This window comes from Eublepharis macularius, chromosome 1 (genome assembly GCF_028583425.1).
Source record: "Eublepharis macularius isolate TG4126 chromosome 1, MPM_Emac_v1.0, whole genome shotgun sequence".
In the NCBI taxonomy this organism is placed as follows: Eukaryota; Metazoa; Chordata; class Lepidosauria; order Squamata; family Eublepharidae; genus Eublepharis; species Eublepharis macularius.
In genome coordinates this window covers 125,565,111-125,584,171 of record NC_072790.1, presented here as the reverse complement: position 1 = coordinate 125,584,171, position 19,061 = coordinate 125,565,111, and the positions used below count along the sequence as shown (strand labels likewise).

General features: G+C 40.3%; 1 protein-coding gene across 1 annotated transcript in view; it reads right to left on the bottom strand.

Annotated features, from left to right (window-relative positions):
- RAB32 (RAB32, member RAS oncogene family) overlaps positions 1-15,156 on the bottom strand; it is a 31,143-nt gene extending 15,987 nt beyond the window's left edge. The window contains exon 1 of the mRNA XM_054971945.1: positions 14,724-15,156. Coding sequence (XP_054827920.1) covers positions 14,724-14,961 — 238 coding nt within the window. The 5' untranslated portion in view covers positions 14,962-15,156. The remainder of the gene's footprint in view (positions 1-14,723) is intronic.
- Between the last annotated feature and the right edge of the window lie 3,905 nt (positions 15,157-19,061).

Sequence of the window (19,061 nt, the reverse complement as noted above, 5' to 3'; positions counted from 1 at the left end):
TGCGTGTGCGCACACATGTAGGGGCAGCCGCAGGCGCCAGAAACCCTGGCCCCGCCCCTGCTCACAAGCTCTGATGGCAGCACAGCAAAACTATGCCCAAACAGAAAAAGAACTGTTAGCCATAGTTTGCCACTAAAAAAAAATCCATTATGGGATATCAGTACTGGTACACACAGACCACAAGCTGCTTGATGTTTTACCTTCCAAACCTCTTGGACAGGCTCCGGCACGCCAGCAGCACATGTTCCTTCAGTTGCATAAGTATGACTTGACTCTCTAACACGTTCCTGGCAAAGAAATGCTCATAGTGTCCAGGGCAGCAATACTGACTGTCATGAGCAGCAATACTAACTGCCTTATTTCAGATGGCACCAGCACTGACAAGAAAGTGATGTATGGGGTCGACCCTCTCACTGCAACTGACAGGGATATACTGGCTCCTCTGAAACTCAGCTCAAATCAAGACCCTCAGCTACAGGCCCTCTTTAGATTTACACGCACAGGCTGGACACAACAGAGGACACAAGTAGACCCCAGTCTGTGTTCATATTGGCCTACAGGGTGGTCTCATGATGACGGGTGACAAAATCATCATACCTCCCAACATAAGAATGGAAATGCTTAGTTCTCTATATAGATCACAACAGGGTATTCAAAGGATAAAGGCATGAGCAAGGCAGCTCACGTGCTGGGTGCAGATGATCAAGAATAAAGAACAAAAGAGTGAAAGATGCATGCCATGTCAGGAGCAGAAATGACATTCAGAAGCAGGCCGTGAAGGGTGTGAGTGCAGAAGACAGAGATGCATGAGCAGGGAATCAGCAACAGTGGGCACCACCAGAAGCCATAGGCCCTGGCAACTGCCTCACCTCTCCACATTCTGATGCCGGCCCTGATTTTACAAGCCAATACATCCTCCCTGCTCTATTTTAGGCAGATCCTAATTAAAAGGGATAGCTGGTCCTTGTAAAGAACGCTTACAACTGAAGTGCAACAAGTTGCATTCCAAACACTTTTTTTTTAGCATGGCATGTAAAATGCTGTCCTTCTTCCATCTGCTCTCCGTAAGTTTTGCTGGGAAGCAGCCATGACTTCTTTCAGAACCGGAAGTAACATTTCTTCTCACTGTTGTGTGACATTTCACAGCCCTTCAAAACTAGCACATTCATTATTCTGCTCTACCATCGGGACCTCTCTATTACAGGTCTTAAGAATGTTAGCCTCTGACAGATTAAGACACAACATAGCACAGTATTATTTTTCTTCAGTCTGATGAAATTTTAAAGGTCATGAAAGTTCTGAAGCAATAAAGATGCACTGGTAAGAACAGAGCAGGGCTTGACAAATCCCAGGTGCCAGGTCACTATGGCACCTACACATTTCATTGTGGCACCTTGTATTTTCAGCAATCCTTGGTGGGGAAAAACCTTAGTTATTGTTGTGTACTGGGCCGAGCAAGGCCTCTAAAGTAGTTACTGTATTGATTGTAATGCACTATACTGTGTTGAGCTTGAGGTTCAGTCAAGGCTCCCAAAGCCTGCATTCTCATTGGTCCATAATCCCTGCAATATCACTGGTTACTTTCTCAAGACAGCAGCCAATCGGTCCTCTATCATAAAGACCAATCAGTGGCCTGTTTACTTCAAACATTGTATATAGTTTATGCAAATGATGGTATTCTAAAGTATGTATTCTCATTGGCTATCAGTTATTCTGGGGGTGGAGCTGCTGTATATATATTGAGGGCTTCTGTTCAGTCTGTCAGTGTGTGTTGTGTTCTTGCTAAATAAAGAGCTGTTGAATCACCTCGTGTCTGAACCCACTATTTAACAGTTATCATTCCAGATAACTGGAATGTTTTGTTGTATGAGATAAAAAAACGCATGAGCATGAAGTTCTTGTCATTGCTTGTTTATATATTAACCCCATTCAGTAGTGGTAGATGAATTCATTTCTTAAGCCAGTTACTTTCAATACTGGCTCCAACATTTGATTAAATTGAGTTTTTAAGAGCAATAACGTAATTATGCAAAATTGGGGAGAAATTACGTTAGGATTAGAGGTTAGTGGGGTGTGGGGTTTGTGATGACAACCAAGGCTGCCCATTTATTTATTTACATAGTACACTTTTGTCATCATGTGAATAAAATTACAAGACACTGAAGAGCTTAGCATTAGATTTTGTGGCAGCAATAATCAGATAGTCATGCCATTAAAATACAATAAGCTGAAATCTGAAAAATTAATCTGGTACCTACATGTTTGGGATGGCTCTTAAAACTAAAGAAAATTTGTTAAGCCCTTAGTTTATACCAAAATGTTGCAATATTTAGGGGTACTTTGGGTCGGTTATGTTTAATGATACTTAATTCGCTACTAGAGTATACTAAATATTTGACATTTTCTGTTTCTGGCCCATCTAAAAGCAAGAATTACATTGAACTCTTCTGCCATCAGTACTATCACTGCCTTGTTAGGTGAATTCTCTCACACAAGTTCATATTCAATTCAATAAAGAAGTTTTATTTATTTATTAACATATTTACACCCTGCCTTTCCTTTGTGACTCAGGGTGGTTTAGTGCTACAAATTTAAAACTAAAACCTCAAGGAACCTGCTCACATTCCATTAAAAGCTCTAGCAAATAAAATGGCATCCTAAAAACACCTGAAGCTGTGCGCACACATGCCTCAGAAGCCTGTTGCACAAGGTGGAACCACTACAGAAAAAACACAGGCTCTGACAGGTGCCAGGTAGGCTACTTTAAAGCCAATAAGTGCATAAACACTCCCAAATTCACATTTATTGAAACTCCTACTTTGGGGGTTTGAAGCCAACATAGTTTTCTCATTACAATACTTATATGAGATGCTGAAACGTCTTGTTTTAGACAACGAAGATGTTCTACCTTAGCTGCTACAGTTTTGGAAGGCAAATAAACAGAATAGTAGATCATTTTACAGATTCAGATTATCATGGTGCTAACATCAGCTTCCTGCTTTAACAAAGCAGTAAGAGGCGCTTTTTAAAAAATTACACAGATCCCCCCCCCCCAATCCCATCTTCCTCTCTGGCAGCTGATTATGGCTTAGACTTAAGCACTTTCTCCCTTGTTTTGACTTTCCACTTTTTATTTGTTTCGACTTTTATTCTGCCCTCCCCACACAAGTAGGCTCAGGGCAGATTACATCAATACAAAAGCATTTACAATAAGATTTATACCGTAAAAATTTTAAAATCAATAAAACACAGCAATAAAAATACCAGTTTAAAATAATGCAGATAGCAGCAATCAACTAGACAGGGACAGTCTGTCTGCCACTTAAAACTGGCCATTTAAAAACTGGATGGTGGATGCCTTGCGTAGATCAACTATGATCAACACACACAGTGCAATCCTAGGCAGAGTTACTCCAGTGTAAGCCCAATAACATCAAGGGCTTAGACCGGAATCTGATTGAAATCAATGGGCTTAAACTGGAGTAACTCTGCTTAAGATTGCACAGTCAACATCTACTGGAAAACAGAGAAGCTGCACAAAAATGTCACCAAGTCTAAAACTCAGTATGATAAATCTGTTTTGTTGTATGAATCGGGCAACTCCATTTCATCATACAGAAGGAGAAGGAGCTGCAAGCAAAGGCCAGGAGCAACAAGGTATACCAGTTATTCTCTGAGTCTAGTGCTATCTGCTCGGGAACAAGCAAATTTACTATTGCACAAGAAATGTATTACTCAAAAGCACAAAAAGAGTTCAAAAGCACAAAAAGCAGAACACACATTGGGATCCTTTTAACAATGAATAACTGAAGAGAAATGTATGATGCAGTATTAAGCACCAAGAGAGTTCATCCAAAAGAAAAATGTGGCCTCAACAGTATGTTTCAGCCAACCTGCTCCATAATAAATTCAACTCTTATATTTGTATTGTAGAATTTAAGGTCATTCTAGATTCCAAAGCTCTGAAATAGCAGAATTTCTCTTGGAAGAAGCCAAGTCAGTGTCAGAGATGGTCTGAACATCTGAGATGGTCAACCTGAGATCAATCATTCCCATTATTCTGGAAGTAAGAGTTTCTGTTGATTCCAGAAGTTCCTGAAACTACAGACACATGGTACCTCAAAGAAAAAAAAACCAGCTGATCCAGTGTGTTTTTGCTTCCTGCAGACATTAGCAAAAAGGACTGCCCTTTAGATGAAGACATAGGTGGGGGTGAGCTGCTTTTCCATGAAGCTATCCTACAGGACTGCATCTGAAAGTTGCAGCCATATGAACTAATCATACAGACTTCCCCACAAGATCAGCACCTAGCATATGAGAAAGGCCCAAGAAATAAGCCCATATTAACAGTGCAATCCTAGTAACACTTTCCTGGAAGTCATCTCCACTGAATAGACTTGAGTGGGCTTCTGAATAGATCACCATCCTATTCTGATAGGATGGCACTATTAATCAGACAGCAGCTGTAAGTACATCCTATGCTTTGATGCAATGCACTCATTTGTATATGGCTCGTCGTATCTCTAAGGCAGTTGGAAAAATGTTGGTGTATGGGCAGATACAAGCACTATATTTTCCATCACTACTTGCTGAAGCATACATTTTCTGTAATTACAGTTTGCCTAGAGATAATAGTCATCTGAAGGGAAAGGGAAAGATTGTAGAGAACAATCACTAAATAAACTTGTATTCACACTTAGAATAGTTGTTGTCTGCTTCAGAGGAAAAAGGGGAAGCAGTGGCACCTAGAGAATACTGTGCCGCCCCACCCCAGCCCTTGAGAACTCATCCCCAGCACTGACAGGCCTAATGCAGGAAGGACAGAGAATATTTTAAAGATACCATTCACTCCTTAAAATAAGACTTCCTCTTCAAAACTCTTCAGAGGAATTCAGTTTCTACTTCAACACGGAAGAGCAAAACAAGATATTTGCATGGAACAATATTCCCATTAGATTTACTTGCTTATTAGAGGTGGCTTCAAAATAAATCTCTTAAATTTTTTAGTACATAAGAAAATACTAGAAGATTTTCATCCCAGAGGCTTTCCATAATAGTATTTGGCAAGAAAAATATTAACTTCTATATTTTTGCCATCAACCATTTGCTTCCACATTTACAAGACAAGAGTGAAACTAAAACTTAGGGGAAATCAGTCTGGTATATTTAAAGCCAAAGTCAATTATATGCCATGTCAACTAGAAACAGAGACATCATTAACCTATATCATCCACGAAGCAGAATTTTCAATGTTTCTCTCTCTCTCTCTCTGTGTGTGTGTGTGTGTGTGAGAGAGAGAGAGTGTGTGTGTGTGAGAGAGAGAGAGAGAGAGAGAGACCCCATACGACTACCAGGGCAAGAGAGGAACAGAAGTTGTTTGTCACTGCCTGCCTCTTCATAGTGACCCCAGACTTCCTTGATGGCCTTCTATCCAAGTTCTAATTAGGACAAACCCTGCTTAGCTTTCAAGAGAGATCAAGCTAGTCTGAACCATCTAGGTCAGGGATAAAACTTTTTAACTGTTTTTAAAAACAAGCTAAAATGCAAGTTTGAAGCCTCCTCCCACCCAACAATACCCACTCTTGGTTTTATATATTAAGAATCATTATCATTCTCTGACTCAGTTCAGATATCTGTATTTCCTTTTCAAAACCATGCTCCAAATTCTTTCTGGTTTCTGTATTCCCACAGGAATACAGAGCTATAAAGATTGCCATTTGAAAAGGAATGACTATCACATGTGTAAGTCAGCATCACATCCCTTCATGCGAGCAAACTCACATGAAGTATACAGTTTTTACTGAAGCTCATCTAGATTTTGAATCTTTGATAAAATAATTCAGTAAGCACCACCTAAGAACAGACTTACAGAGCAATCCTATGTTGAGTTACTCCTATGTTGAGTTATTCCAGTCTAAGCCCATTGAAGTCAATGGACTTAGAATGGAGTAACTCTTCATAGGACTGCACTGTTACAGATGTAAAATTAGTATTCCATAGATAGCTTTCAGAACAACTTAGTTATTTTAATACAGAAAAAAATAAATTCAACTTCAACCCAACTAGAAACATTTAGGATTGCAGACTTAGGATTCTACCAAGTCAATTTGAGAACTTACTGGATAATACATTCTTACTTGGTGGTGGTGGAGAGTGCCATCAAGACATAGATGACTTATGGCGACCCCTGATGAGGTTTTCATGGCAAGAGACTAACAGAAGTGGTTCGCCATTGCCTGCCTCTGCAACTGTAGTCTTCGTTAGAGGTCTCCCTTCCAATTACTAACCTAGGCCGATCCTGCTTAGCTTCTGAGATACAATTTCAGGCTCCCCTGGGCTATCCAGGTCAGGGCATACTCTTACTTAGGAAAGGTATTTTAGAATGGACAAGGTATTTTAGAATGGACAAGAATTCACTCTATTCTAGATTTGTACTTTCCCCCTACAAGTTATCAGTTCAGCCATTTTCAGTTAGCATATGAAGAATTCCACTTCTAGAAAAGCAACTAACTATGTTGATCAGAGACCATCCAGAGGGGTAGCCATGTTTGTCTACTGCAGCAAAAGAGAACAGAAACCTAGAGACACCCAGCCTTGTAGGTTAGCTGTAGCTACATACCTAATCTACAGACTTGCAACCTAAAGACAAAACGAGGCTCCTACAGGTTCAAGCCTGCAATACACTTACCCTATGTTAAATATACCACAATTTCTAATGTTAAAGTGCAAAGTGCTCAACAGTGAATAATATACAGAACATTATATAAGCAATAATCTATATAGTATAAACAGAAACCTCTTTTTAACAGGCACACCACATACAGAAAATTCACACTGAAGATCCTCTATCAACAATTCACCTTGACAGTTAATAAATATATAATGAATGTAAGATAAAAATCCATTGATAAATATTATAAATACTGTGTCCATTCAGCTCAGTTCAGTTCAGTTCACCTTTATTGGTATCAGTTGGCACAATATTCACAATACAAGAAACAAAGAAAAACAAAGTTGCTTCTGGAACACTCCTGACGGAATTTTATAGCCATATAGAGAAACATTGCTACATTCTCAATGGTTTTAGGCAGGGTGTCATTTAGAAGGTGAAAGACCTTCAGAGAATTCGGAAAGCCCCTCATATTAACTAATTCTGCTTCTAAATATTTAAGACGCAAGTCTGCATATAGTTGGCAATAAAGCAGGAGATGCAAAACTGTCTCAATACTATCATGATCACAGTGACAAACTCTATCTATGTATGGGATCTTGTTATATCTGCCAAATAAGATTGACGATGGCATCGCATTGAATCTTGCAAGGGAGAAGGCTCTGCGAAGATGTGGTGCCTGTAGAGAAGAAAAATAGGAAGCCATGCCACCAATCTTAAGGGGGATCTCCATTCATAAAACAGATTGTGTTTGAAATCTCATGTTAATTAACCCAATAATACATCTTCTCATGGAGTGATGCGTTCCACAGAGTGTAAATTCACTTCTCATGGAGTGATGCTGGAGGGTCCCCAGACATACACACAGGTAGGTAGAAATAAATAACCATTGACTGTTTATAACATGCTCTGTATCAGCTCTTTGTCCTTAATTACATGCCTTTATTTTGCAGATATATCATCATGCTGGGGACCCAAACCGCTATATTGATCTCATTTCAATGTCCATGCCCCTGCAGGGGAAAAAAAATCAGAGTACACATGCTCTGAGAGGCCACTAGCTTTGATCCTGTTTCAGTCTTCTTTGTCAAGGAAGTTGTATATTTATATCAGTTTAATTCAACTTTGTGCTCAAGCAGTGTTCTCCAAGGTATCCTCTACAGTATATTATTCACCGTTTGAGCACTTTGCACTTTAACATTGGAATAAGTGGTTAATTGTACTCCCCAGGAGACGATTTGTCTTCAGGTACTGCAAATTTAACAGGCAGGGTAACCTGGTTAGCTCCATGATGGTTTAGATATCCCAAAGAGGGGGGAGGGGAGAGACAAGGTGCAGGGTGCAAATTACATACTTCACTCACTGCATAAGCTGCACCCCTGATTATACTTACCAAACTACCCAAAGCAGAAGAGTATCTGCTAATACGCCCCTGCAGTGGCATCTGGATGATTGCTGGCTAAAGACCTGACCTAGCACAGCTAACCACTCCAAAAGTGGTTTTAGACTCCACCATACTGAACTGCCATTTGTTCTACAAAGTTCTGATTGCCGTACAGGAGTCAAACCAAAGGAGGCTATAATCTATAAAAGAAAGCAACAAAGCATATTTTTTCTGTTAATGCTTACAAATACAGCACAGAAGTATTACAAATAACAGCATAAAATAGGAGAAATCCCATCTAGAGTTTATACTTAAATTCACATTGGCCCATTGTTTTGCAGCCTTCTGTGTACTAGATCTAAAATCCCCACTACCCAAATCCAATGCTGAGAAGCCTGCAAATTATTCCAGGATAATCATTCATAGTCCAACCTCTGTTCACACATTTATTTGTAATTAAATTGCTTACACTAACTTCTAAAGCAGGCTGGTTCAAAATCTGGGTATTAAGAGTGTTTTTAAACTGATCACATTTTATTATACACAAACTTCACCTCTCCTTTAACCTAACATTTGACGTCATGATTGAGGCCTTATAGATCTTCAATATCAACTGTTCATGGAAAGAGAAAAATCAGAGTAGTTTGAGTGTAACAGCACACTGCATTGCAGAGCTTATACAAAACCCAGTTACTAGTTCTGAAGACAGGAGGACTATTTAAGTTGATCAGAACCACTAACACATATTGGGACCAATAGTTAGTTACACCCCCAAGTAAAGTTGCACTAGCATCAAACTCTGGAATCGCCTGTGAATTTTAAAAGCTATGGTTTTATATATAGACAAAGGCACTGTAATTAAAACAGAATTAAATTATTTTTGTTTCATAGCATAGGCTTGTTTGCAAGACAGTTCAGTGCCCACAGGTGAAGACTGTTGGAATCTCTCCCTCCTACTTTCTTTATTGACACCTAACCTGTTCTGAAGTCAGAGAAGCACGTGTGTTGTGGCTCCTCTAGCTGCTGTCAACCTCGCTAATGTTTCAACTTCAAAAGATGCATCAAAGAGCCTTATGGCAACCTTGGGCACCAAGGAGTTCTGAATTCCAAAGGCCACAAGTAGCCTTTAAAAATGTGGCCACAGAAGTAATGCCTATATACTCTGGGCTTTTGAATGTCACCTAGAGTGTTTTTTAGTGTTTCTGTGGATTACCAAACAGCTCTTACTCATAATGAGTGTGCTTTCTTTTGAAAAACAGACCAATGTACTAGTACCATGGTGTAGGTTTAAACTTTGAGAGTTTCTCTGAGAATATACGAAGGATGTAAACTATTAGGATTCATTTAGTGTTTGTTTTCCTGTAAACTTTAAACAATGACCGCCACCACAAGTGGAAAACAGATGGGTCTAGCTGTGTTTCTCTTTGGCAGATCAGCAAGCAGCTCCCACCTTAGCCATCTACTCCCCTTCTCCCCCACAGGGCTCTATGGAGAAGATGGTAGGTAGAAGAAAAAGCAATCAATCATCTGGCCAAACTCTCCCTGTTGGCTGCTATTGGACAGCAAAGCAAACTGAGCTCTGTGGAGAAGATAACACTGCCCCACTGCCACCAAGCCCAGCTTATTCTCCTTACCAGCTCCTGGGTTTAAAGTCGTTGCTTTATTAAATTATATTTGCAGCCTTAGAATATGCAGTTTCAATATTTTGCTTATATTGTCTTACTAACATAAAAATTTCTAGATAAAATATAGCATCACACAAGTTTGCTTTAAAAAGAATTTCAAGAATCTGTAATCCCACAGGGATAGGCATGTTGGTCTGCTGTCACAAAGTTGTAGCAAAAATAAACAGTGGTCCAGTAGTTCCTTAAGGGCCAAAAAAAACTTAATCCAGTATAAGGTTTCGTGAGTCAGAGCTCACTTCTTCAGGTGCACACCATATCCATCAAAAGTAGCCAAGATTTTATACTAGAGTCCAAACATCAGAACAAGTGACTCTTCAGTGATGCTGCTTAAGTTGCATACTCTGCTTGTTCTTCACTGACATATGCTGGAGTACAGTCAATGAGCTACAGTTCTAATATTTGAAAGAGAGAAACAAGTGCAGGATTATAAAGAGCAGACAATTCTGTAGTGCTCAAGTATGGCAAACAATACTTGGTACTTCGCTCATTTGTTGCTTAACACTTCAAAACTAAGAGAAGGACAGACTTGCAGGTCAGATTCTCTCTGAACAAGACAAGATCAAAATACAACAATCTTGTCAGTATTGCTGTCAGTTTCTGTTCCTCTATCAAGGAAAACAGCAGGCAAAAAACTGAATAAAGTAATTGGTTAAAAAAATTGCTCAAGCTAAAAAAAATTAGTACCTGCTATGTACAGTAGAAGAGCAAGGGCATTGCTGAAACTTGATGACATATTTAATTTAATTTAATTTATTATATTTATATTCCGCCCTCCCCGCTTTCACAGGCTCAGGGCGGATAACAAATACAAACATGTTTAAAAACATTTAAAAACATTAAATAATACATTTAAAAAACACTAGAAGATAAAGAAGTGAAGATGAACAAGTGAATGAGCCTGAGATGATACAGCTCGTCCTGTTAGGTCCAGTAACTGTGCTGCTGGAGTGAATATGGGGACAGAGTTGGCATCTTGGTTTATTGCAGGCCCTTTGACTCTCTACACTGGACAAACATCAGTCCCTTCTCAAAAATATAAATGGACATAAATCTGATATCAAAAGTCACAACATTCAAAAACCAGTTGGAGAACATATTCCAGGACGTCCATCACTGACCTAAGAGTAACAGTTCTGAAGCAGAGAAATGTAAAAGGAAAATTACAATGCCGGATTGCTGCAATTGAGTTTATTTGCAAATTTGGAACAAACGATTCCCCAGGATTCAACCAGAACATAGGATTTTTCTCATATTACAGAAGCTAATTTTTTCTACTTCTCACCCATGCTCTATCAAGCTAGTTACAAGCTAGCTTCCTGACACTAATTTACAATACCCCTACCTTCTGCCTAGATTATAACGACTCCTTCCTTTTTCAACTCCTAGCGTCTGACGAAGGGAGCTCTGACTCTCAAAAGCTCATATCCTGGAAATCTAGTTGGCCTTTAAGGTGCTACTGGACCCAAACCTTGCTCTTCTACTATAGTCCAACACAACTATCCATATCATACTATGTACAGTGTTACACAATTCCAGAACTGCTTCTCTGAAAGTATAAGAGACCAGAAAGCCAAACAGTTACCATGAAGGAATCCCTACACTTCCATATTTATGCGAGTAGGGACTGTTACACATTTTCTCCTTCCGTTAGACAGTAAAAGCAAAGAAGGTATTCTTACACAGCTAACAGAAGACAGCCTATATTAAACTATGCTGTTTCTTGCACTCACCCCCAGCACCCTTTCTATACCACTTGCAGAACAGAAGTATTCTGGGCAATAAAATGCTCCTACACTGACAAGTGTTTGTTAATTTGATGAAATGTACGAAAAATGTGGAAAGTTAATAGCCTTTGTTTTGAATCATCTAATAGAGTGGCCATGTTAATCTGCATTAGAAGAGCAAGATTCATGTTCAGTGGCACCTTAAAGACCAAGGAGATTTTTCAGAGTATAGGCTTTCAAGAGTCAAGCTTCCTTCATCAGAAACAAGTAGGAATGGAGATCCCTGAGCCCTTATGTCCCAGTAAGAAAAATAAATGGACCTAAATCTGATATTTAAAAATCAGAACACTCAAAAACCAGCTGAAACTTCAAGGCAACATTCAAATTCAGAACAATGGTTCCCCAGGGCTAAATAGGGACACAGAATTCTTATCTTACTACAGTTGTTAATTTTGTACATTTCCTCGTCTGCTCTAATCAAGCTGATTACATTTTATTTATTTATTTGTTTGTTTGTTTATTTATTTAATGTCATTTATAGTCCACCTTTCTCACTGAGACTCTAGGTGGATTACACAGTATGAGCCTAGTATAATCAGTATCAAGTCCATTTCCATACAGTATCAAGTCCATTTCCATACAGTGTCAAGGACATTTCCATAAACAATGCCATATGGTAAATAGATACAAGTTTAAAAAGACATACATTAGCAAGAATCCAATACAAAGTAGAAGAAAATACTGGAACAGAACATAATCACTTCTAGGATTGACAATAGACAACTTAAAGCACAGATAGTACACAGGAGTACATATTTAAAGCAACAGATATGTAAGGCAACATAGTGGTGAAGTCTATCATCCCTAACTCATTAGCGAAGCATCTGAGATCTCATCCCTACAATATAACCCTCCTATTTGAGCAAAAAGCCTTTTTGAATAATTCAGTTTTGCATCGTTTGCAGAAAGCCAGAAGAGTGGGGGCTCTCCTGACCTCCTGAGGCAGGCCGTTCCACAGGATAGGGGCCACCACAGGGTAGGGGCCACCACCCTGCGAAATCAACAGCACCACCACGCTGCTGTTGATTTCGTCCATGTGCAGCCTGGACCAAGGCCATGAAGAGAATACTTGTCAGAGATGCTTTAGGCTGATCCTGCACTGGGCAGGGGGTTGGACTAGATGGTCTGTATGGCCCCTTCCAACTCTATGATTCTATGATTCTAAGAGCTTTGTATGTAATAACTAATACCTTGAACAGAGCACAGTAACTGATAGGTAGCCAATGGAGTGACTGTAGGATAGGAGTGATGCTCATGCGCCTGCTCACTCCTGGTAACAGTCGAGCTGCAGCATTTTGCACTAATGAGCCTCCTAGTTAGCTTAGATGGGAGACCTATGTCTCCCATTACAGTATTACAGCATTACAGTAGTCAAGCCTTGATGTTACCATAGCATGGATCCAGATTTGCATTGTACCTTTACATCCTGACTCCCTTCTTGGCAACATCTCTCCCATCTTCTGACTGGAAGATACAGGCTCCTCTACTTGTATTTGAAAAAGGAAGTTGACTCTCCAAAGCTTATACCCTGGAAAATCTCATTTAAGGTGTTACTGGACTCAAACCTTGCTCTTCTAGCAAAGAACAATCAAATTTTATATGCACACTGCTTTACAAGCCTAGCAACTCTGATAAGTCAATCATTATTTATCTCATTTTACATGCCAGAATTTGAAACAAAGTACCAAGTCTATCCAGTAGAGCATTCTCAATTTATGTACAAGGAAGCTAAAGTTAGAGGTGGGGAAACAAAATGAGTCCCTACAATCTACAGACAAGCGCTTCACCTACAGCATCTAATATGACAGACTTGGGCTTTTTTGAAAGTGCAATAGATTTAAAAAGTGGGAATAGCTATGGTTTTGCAGCAGCTTCCAAATGACTAAGTACTTTAGCAGTTCCCCTCATTCTTGTCTTTACAAGATGCACCAGTTCAATCCCAATATAGTTTGTCCAGTGGAAGGGGTGGGGGCATGTCAAAACCATGACCCAAGCCACGGGCAACTTAGCAAGAGGGAAAAAATCATTACTTTAGCCAACCATCACCAAATGATTTAAGATTCCCAAGGAAGAGCAATCTCACAGCTTTTGGATGGACGACTTTATTTTTAAAACTGGTAAGTCCACTTCCCTTTCAGAAACCTGTATTTCTCCACAACAGTGATGTAACTGAAGAAAAAATGCCACGTCAAAAGCTTTGCTGCCTATAATTGCCATGGATTTAGATAAGAAAACATAACTTTTTATCAAGCAGTGTAAGTACAATAGATCTTAATGCATGACCTTTATTTTAGACATCCATTTTCTCAGGACAGACCACCAAAGCTCTTTGAGTTTTGAGGAAAATATGCTGGGAAATATGCTACATGTTATTTCGTCATGCTAAACATTCAGAGCCAACGGAGGGGCTGTTCCGACTTTTCCCCTGTACAGAGCATTTAATAGATATATGTCATGCAGAAGTTCAATAGGAAAAGCATCCCCCAACCCCGCCCCCCCATCAATCTAGGAGTTTCACCTATTGAACGTCTACCAATAAGAACTCTAAAAACAATAAAGGTTTCAACATCAGTAGAAAATTAAGGAAACCTGCTGCCCAGGTTTATTTCTGCCAGAGCTCGTCAGGGCCTCTACCCAGGTGAAAGGAAGCATGCTAATTGCAAAGGGGTAGCCATGTTAGTCTGTTGCAGCAAAATAAATCCAATACAGCCTTAAGGCCTAACATGTATTTCAATGGTCATAGAGCCAGAGGAGTGTTAGTCTGTAGCTGCAAAATAGTAAAGAGTGCTACTTTGTGCTACTGGACTCTACTATTTATTTCAATATGAGCTCTATGATTCACAGCATCCCTTACTCTAGAGCTGTCACATTCCTATCTTGCCCTTCCTCCAAAGAGTACAAGGTACATACACACACCCCCCTTCATGTTCAGACCTGAGTGACAGTTTAAGCTGTGAAAAGGCCAAGGTCACCCAATGACGATACAAGGATTTGAATGCAAGTCTCCCCAGCTCCATTAATCATATCACAGTGGCCGACCGCTCTTTAACATTAAGATTATACCCAAGTCTCGTACACCATCAAAACCAAGAAACCACTGCTCTGTACATTGGCAGAGAATTCTTTCTTTATGAGTCAATCGGCCCGAGCAGCACTCTTTCCCAGCGGGTGATCCCAGCTAGCCCCTCTCGCTTCCTCACCTGCGATATCCCAGAGCTGCAGCCGCACAAGGGTCTTGCTATCCCAGTTGAGGACTTTGAGGGCGAAGTCTACGCCAATAGTGGCCCGATAGTGCTGGGAAAAGAGCTGGTGGACGTAGCGCTTGATGATACTCGTCTTGCCCACGCCCAGCTCACCGATGACCAGGATCTTGAAAAGATGTTCCCGGCACTCGACCACCTCAGCAGAGCCCCCGCCGCTTCTCTCCCCTCCAGCCATTCTTATGCTGTTTGCCCGCAACCTCTCAGCCCCTTTCTTCTTGAGAGGAGCCCAGAGACGGGCGCGAGCAGGGAAAGGCCGGCCGCGCAGTAGCTTGCTGGTCTCTCCGCCTTTAGCGCCAAAGAAACTTTCTTTGTCCCGCTTCGGTCTTAGGCGGGAAGGTGCTCCTGCTACAGACGGGGAAGGGGGAACCACCTGACTGCAGTCACAGGACACGGAAACCCTGCAAGTTACAAAACTCCAGTGAAGGGAGGAGGCCGGTGAGGAAGGAGGAGCCGGCTGAGAGCGGGCAGTTCTTCCTACAAGGCTTTATTTCCCCCCTCCCACTCAGGCCTTTCGTTGTAATAAGAGTCTTTTTTTCTGCACTTCTGAACTTTCTTAAAGCGCTGCCTTCGCAGCACTCCTTGGCTATTGGCCCTGCTCTTCCCAGACGGCTTTCTTGCCAAGTCCTGCCCCACCCCCTGAGGCTGTCGTGCAGCTTTGCGAGTTCCCCATTTTCCCTCACAGGATCCTCCTCTTGTGTGCAACCGGTTGTGTGGCAGGCAGAGAGCCAAAGTTTTGCACCGAAACGTGGTGCAACCCCTCCCTCTTGCTCAGGGCCATACTTAGTAAATTTCTGTAAGGCATGAAAAGCTCCCTGGCTTAGATGGCTCAGGGTAGCCCGATTTGGCCCTTAGGGCCAAACTACAAGTGACAAATGACACTTGAACTGCAAGTGGATTGAGTGGAGGGCAAGTGAACAGGGAGGAATACACTTGCCGTTGAACTCAATGGGGCTTACTTCTGGGTAAATGCACATAAGCTATTATTGGTATCACGTAGGGGTGCCAACCTTCAGGTGGGATCAGGAAATCTCCCAAAATTACAACTGATCTGCAGACTAACGAAATCAGTTCTCTGGGAGAAAATGGCTGCTTTCGAGGGTGATCTTTTCGACGTTATATCCCACTAAGGTCAATCCCCCCCCCCCCCCCGCCGATCTCTAGAGATTTCCCAATCCCAAATTTGTAACCATAATGTTGCACACTTATTCACATTTATCTCAAGTCACAGGGCATCAAATGTTGCTTTAAAGGACATGTAGACTGACACTATCAGGTGACAATGCGAGATGCCCCGAGTCAATGCGGTGGTTAAAGTGCCAGAGTGGGACCCTGGAGACGAGGGTCTGAGTTCCCATTTGGCTACAGAGGTCATACAGAGTAAGCTTGGGTCATCTGAATTAATATAGCTCATGGGGATATAGGGAAGGGGGGTGAGAGAGACAGTAGATACACACACCACCCTAAGCTCTTTGAAGGAAAAGTGGGATTTAAACTATAATGAATAAGATGGTGTCTATAGCATGCATTATAGATCTACTGACAAGAACCATCTGAAGGGACAAAGTGATTGCCTATTGAATGGCATCTGAAGAAGAGAGCTCTGACTCTTAAAAGATTACACCCTGAAAATCTTGTTGGTCTCTATGGTGCCTCGGGACTCAAATCCTGCTGTTCTGGAGACCAACATGGCTACCTACCTGAAAGCGATTGATTGTTAATTTATGTTTGCATTGGCCATGTATGTAGTGCCACACATGTCACACTCCATTGAGATTCAAATGATCTTCAGTTATGCATGTACCAAGTGGCTGTATGATTTGGCTCTGATAGGTGTGTCATTGTTAGGAGTGCCAACAGGCTGGAGAAAAAAAGTCTGCCCCTTTAATAGCAGTTTAATAGGATGTTATTTACCAGGTGATGTTATTTATCTCCATCACAGGTTCTGTTATGACATTAAGGGTTTATCTACTCACAGGAATTTTGTGCCACTTAATGAAACAACATTTGTAAAACATTTTTATATACTAGAAGTATGATATAATTTATTCATGATATGTCAGGCATAATTGTCTGCATCAGCTGCTACAGATACATTCTTAAATTAGCATAGCAGTGGTGCTTCCATAATCTCTGCTTGGGTTGTATAGATGCTACCATTTGCAGCTGTAGTTTTAGTGCAAAATTGATACATTATGACAACAATGCTGAGTGTCTGCCATACAGTATTATTAATAATAATAATATATTATTATGATCAGCTTTCAGCTGCATAATCTTTGTGTCTGCATGATTTAGCTTTTTGTTCTTATGCTCAGGTAACTCCCAATTCTTGCTGTTTTCTTATACCCCAGATTTGGAGCCCTGGCCATGGGTACATCAGCAAAGCACCAGTGATGCTAAGTGATATTGTAGGGACATTCAACAAAAGAAAAAAAATGTACACAGAAGTTTTTATTCTGTCAGCTCTTTTAATTTTTTATTAATTATATTTTGGAACTTTTTTACTGGTCTTATCCGTCTTGGGTCTCAGTTATCTAGCCCATTTTGTTGCAGAGATGTAAGGAGAAAGGTATATTTCTACAGTGTAAAGGACTAGAGACATTTTTTTAGTGCAAATTAGGAATTCAGAGGACTTACTGGACAGATATTTATAATATAACATTATGGTGATATGTCCGTTGAGGATTTTTTAAACGGACTGAAAAAGCCTACGAGTGGGGGCAAAAATGGTAAATAGGGGCTGAAGCAATGAGAATGGTGTCAATGTTGGTGGATTTTCCCATCCCTAAGGCATAAAACATGCTTTGATTACAATCCTTCCAAAAGGATTATATCAAACAAACTTTGGGAAAAATTGCAGCAAAGTTGGGAAAAACATGGAACATTGACAGTTGGGAACAGCAATTTGTGGTTTGGATGCCAAACTGAAGCAAAACTTCTCTGTGAAAGTAGCCCACTAATACAACAAAGAAGTAATAAACTACACCTTGTCCTGATCCTGATCTCATTTGTTAGCTGTTCTGAAGACACACCTCTGGCCATGCCCAAGCTTCATAGAATAACTGAAATAGGAAATGTAAAGCCAGTCCTCAATAAAGATGCTAATGAGTGGGCAAAGATGTTCCTCATCCCTCCCTTTTGGGAAAATTTTGTGCCATTTTGACCCAAATTGATGGGTTTTTTGGTAACCTTTCTGAACCCATAGCTGGCTTTTTGCAAATGCATTTAGGATCTTGTGATGCTGAATTTATTTAAAGGTATCCCTATGAAACTGGTAAGTGGAAGCCCCAGAAATTTTCTGTCACAGACCCTGTTTTGAAACAGATATTGGTTGAACTAGTAGGCCTGACAATTGCTTAATTTTCGTATTTGCAAAACATGTTTTTCTCTGATACGTTCTTGCTGTTCCATTCTTGGAAAGAGATAAGCTACAATGGTCAGATGGATGTCCAGAATAATCTCAACAGCTTGTTCTGAAGAAGTACAAAGTTTGTTACATTTCTTTCATGAGAAAGGTCTTTTATAGCTTAAAGAGAAACTCATGACAAATCAGAGGATTTTGGTATGGTCATATGGATTTCACGTCATTGAGTTTATATTAGATAGACACACCCCAAAGACCTCTGAATCTCTCAGACTGGGATTGTGTGAGACTATCTAATCTTTCTGAAAGTGCTTTGGTGAGATTCTTAAAAGTGTATTTTATCTTTTAGATATAAGATATGTAGGATAAGAGATTGTTCTGATATGTATGCATATTTGCTTCTGCTATCTTTGATATATGGAACAATTTTTTATCTTTGTGATTTTTGTATATTTGACAATTTCAAGAGTGATTAGATTGTTTTTAAATAAATGTCTTAAAAGAAAACACTGAGTGATTATTGGCCCATGGTTTTTACTTGACACTTGGAAAATAAACAAAATTCTGACTTCTCTTCAGTCAAGCTGTAGCATAGTGGTTGGGTTGCACTCTGCTGGTTTGAATCCCTTTACTGACATGAACTCAGCAGGTGACCTTAGATAAGGTGGCCACTCCTCTCAGCCCCAACTTCCCAGCTGTATTGTGGGGATAATAATAACACTGACCCTGTTGGGCACTAATCTGTCTAGAAGAGTGGTGTATAAGCACACTGTTGTTATTGTTAGAAGGCTGTCAGCCTGGAAGAAAGAGGGTGAAGAAGAGAACAGCCTTTTTAATACAGCTTTGCTGTTTAGTGGTTAGAGCGTTTCTTTGAAATACATTCTTAGTTTCCATGTGTCTATTTTAAAAGG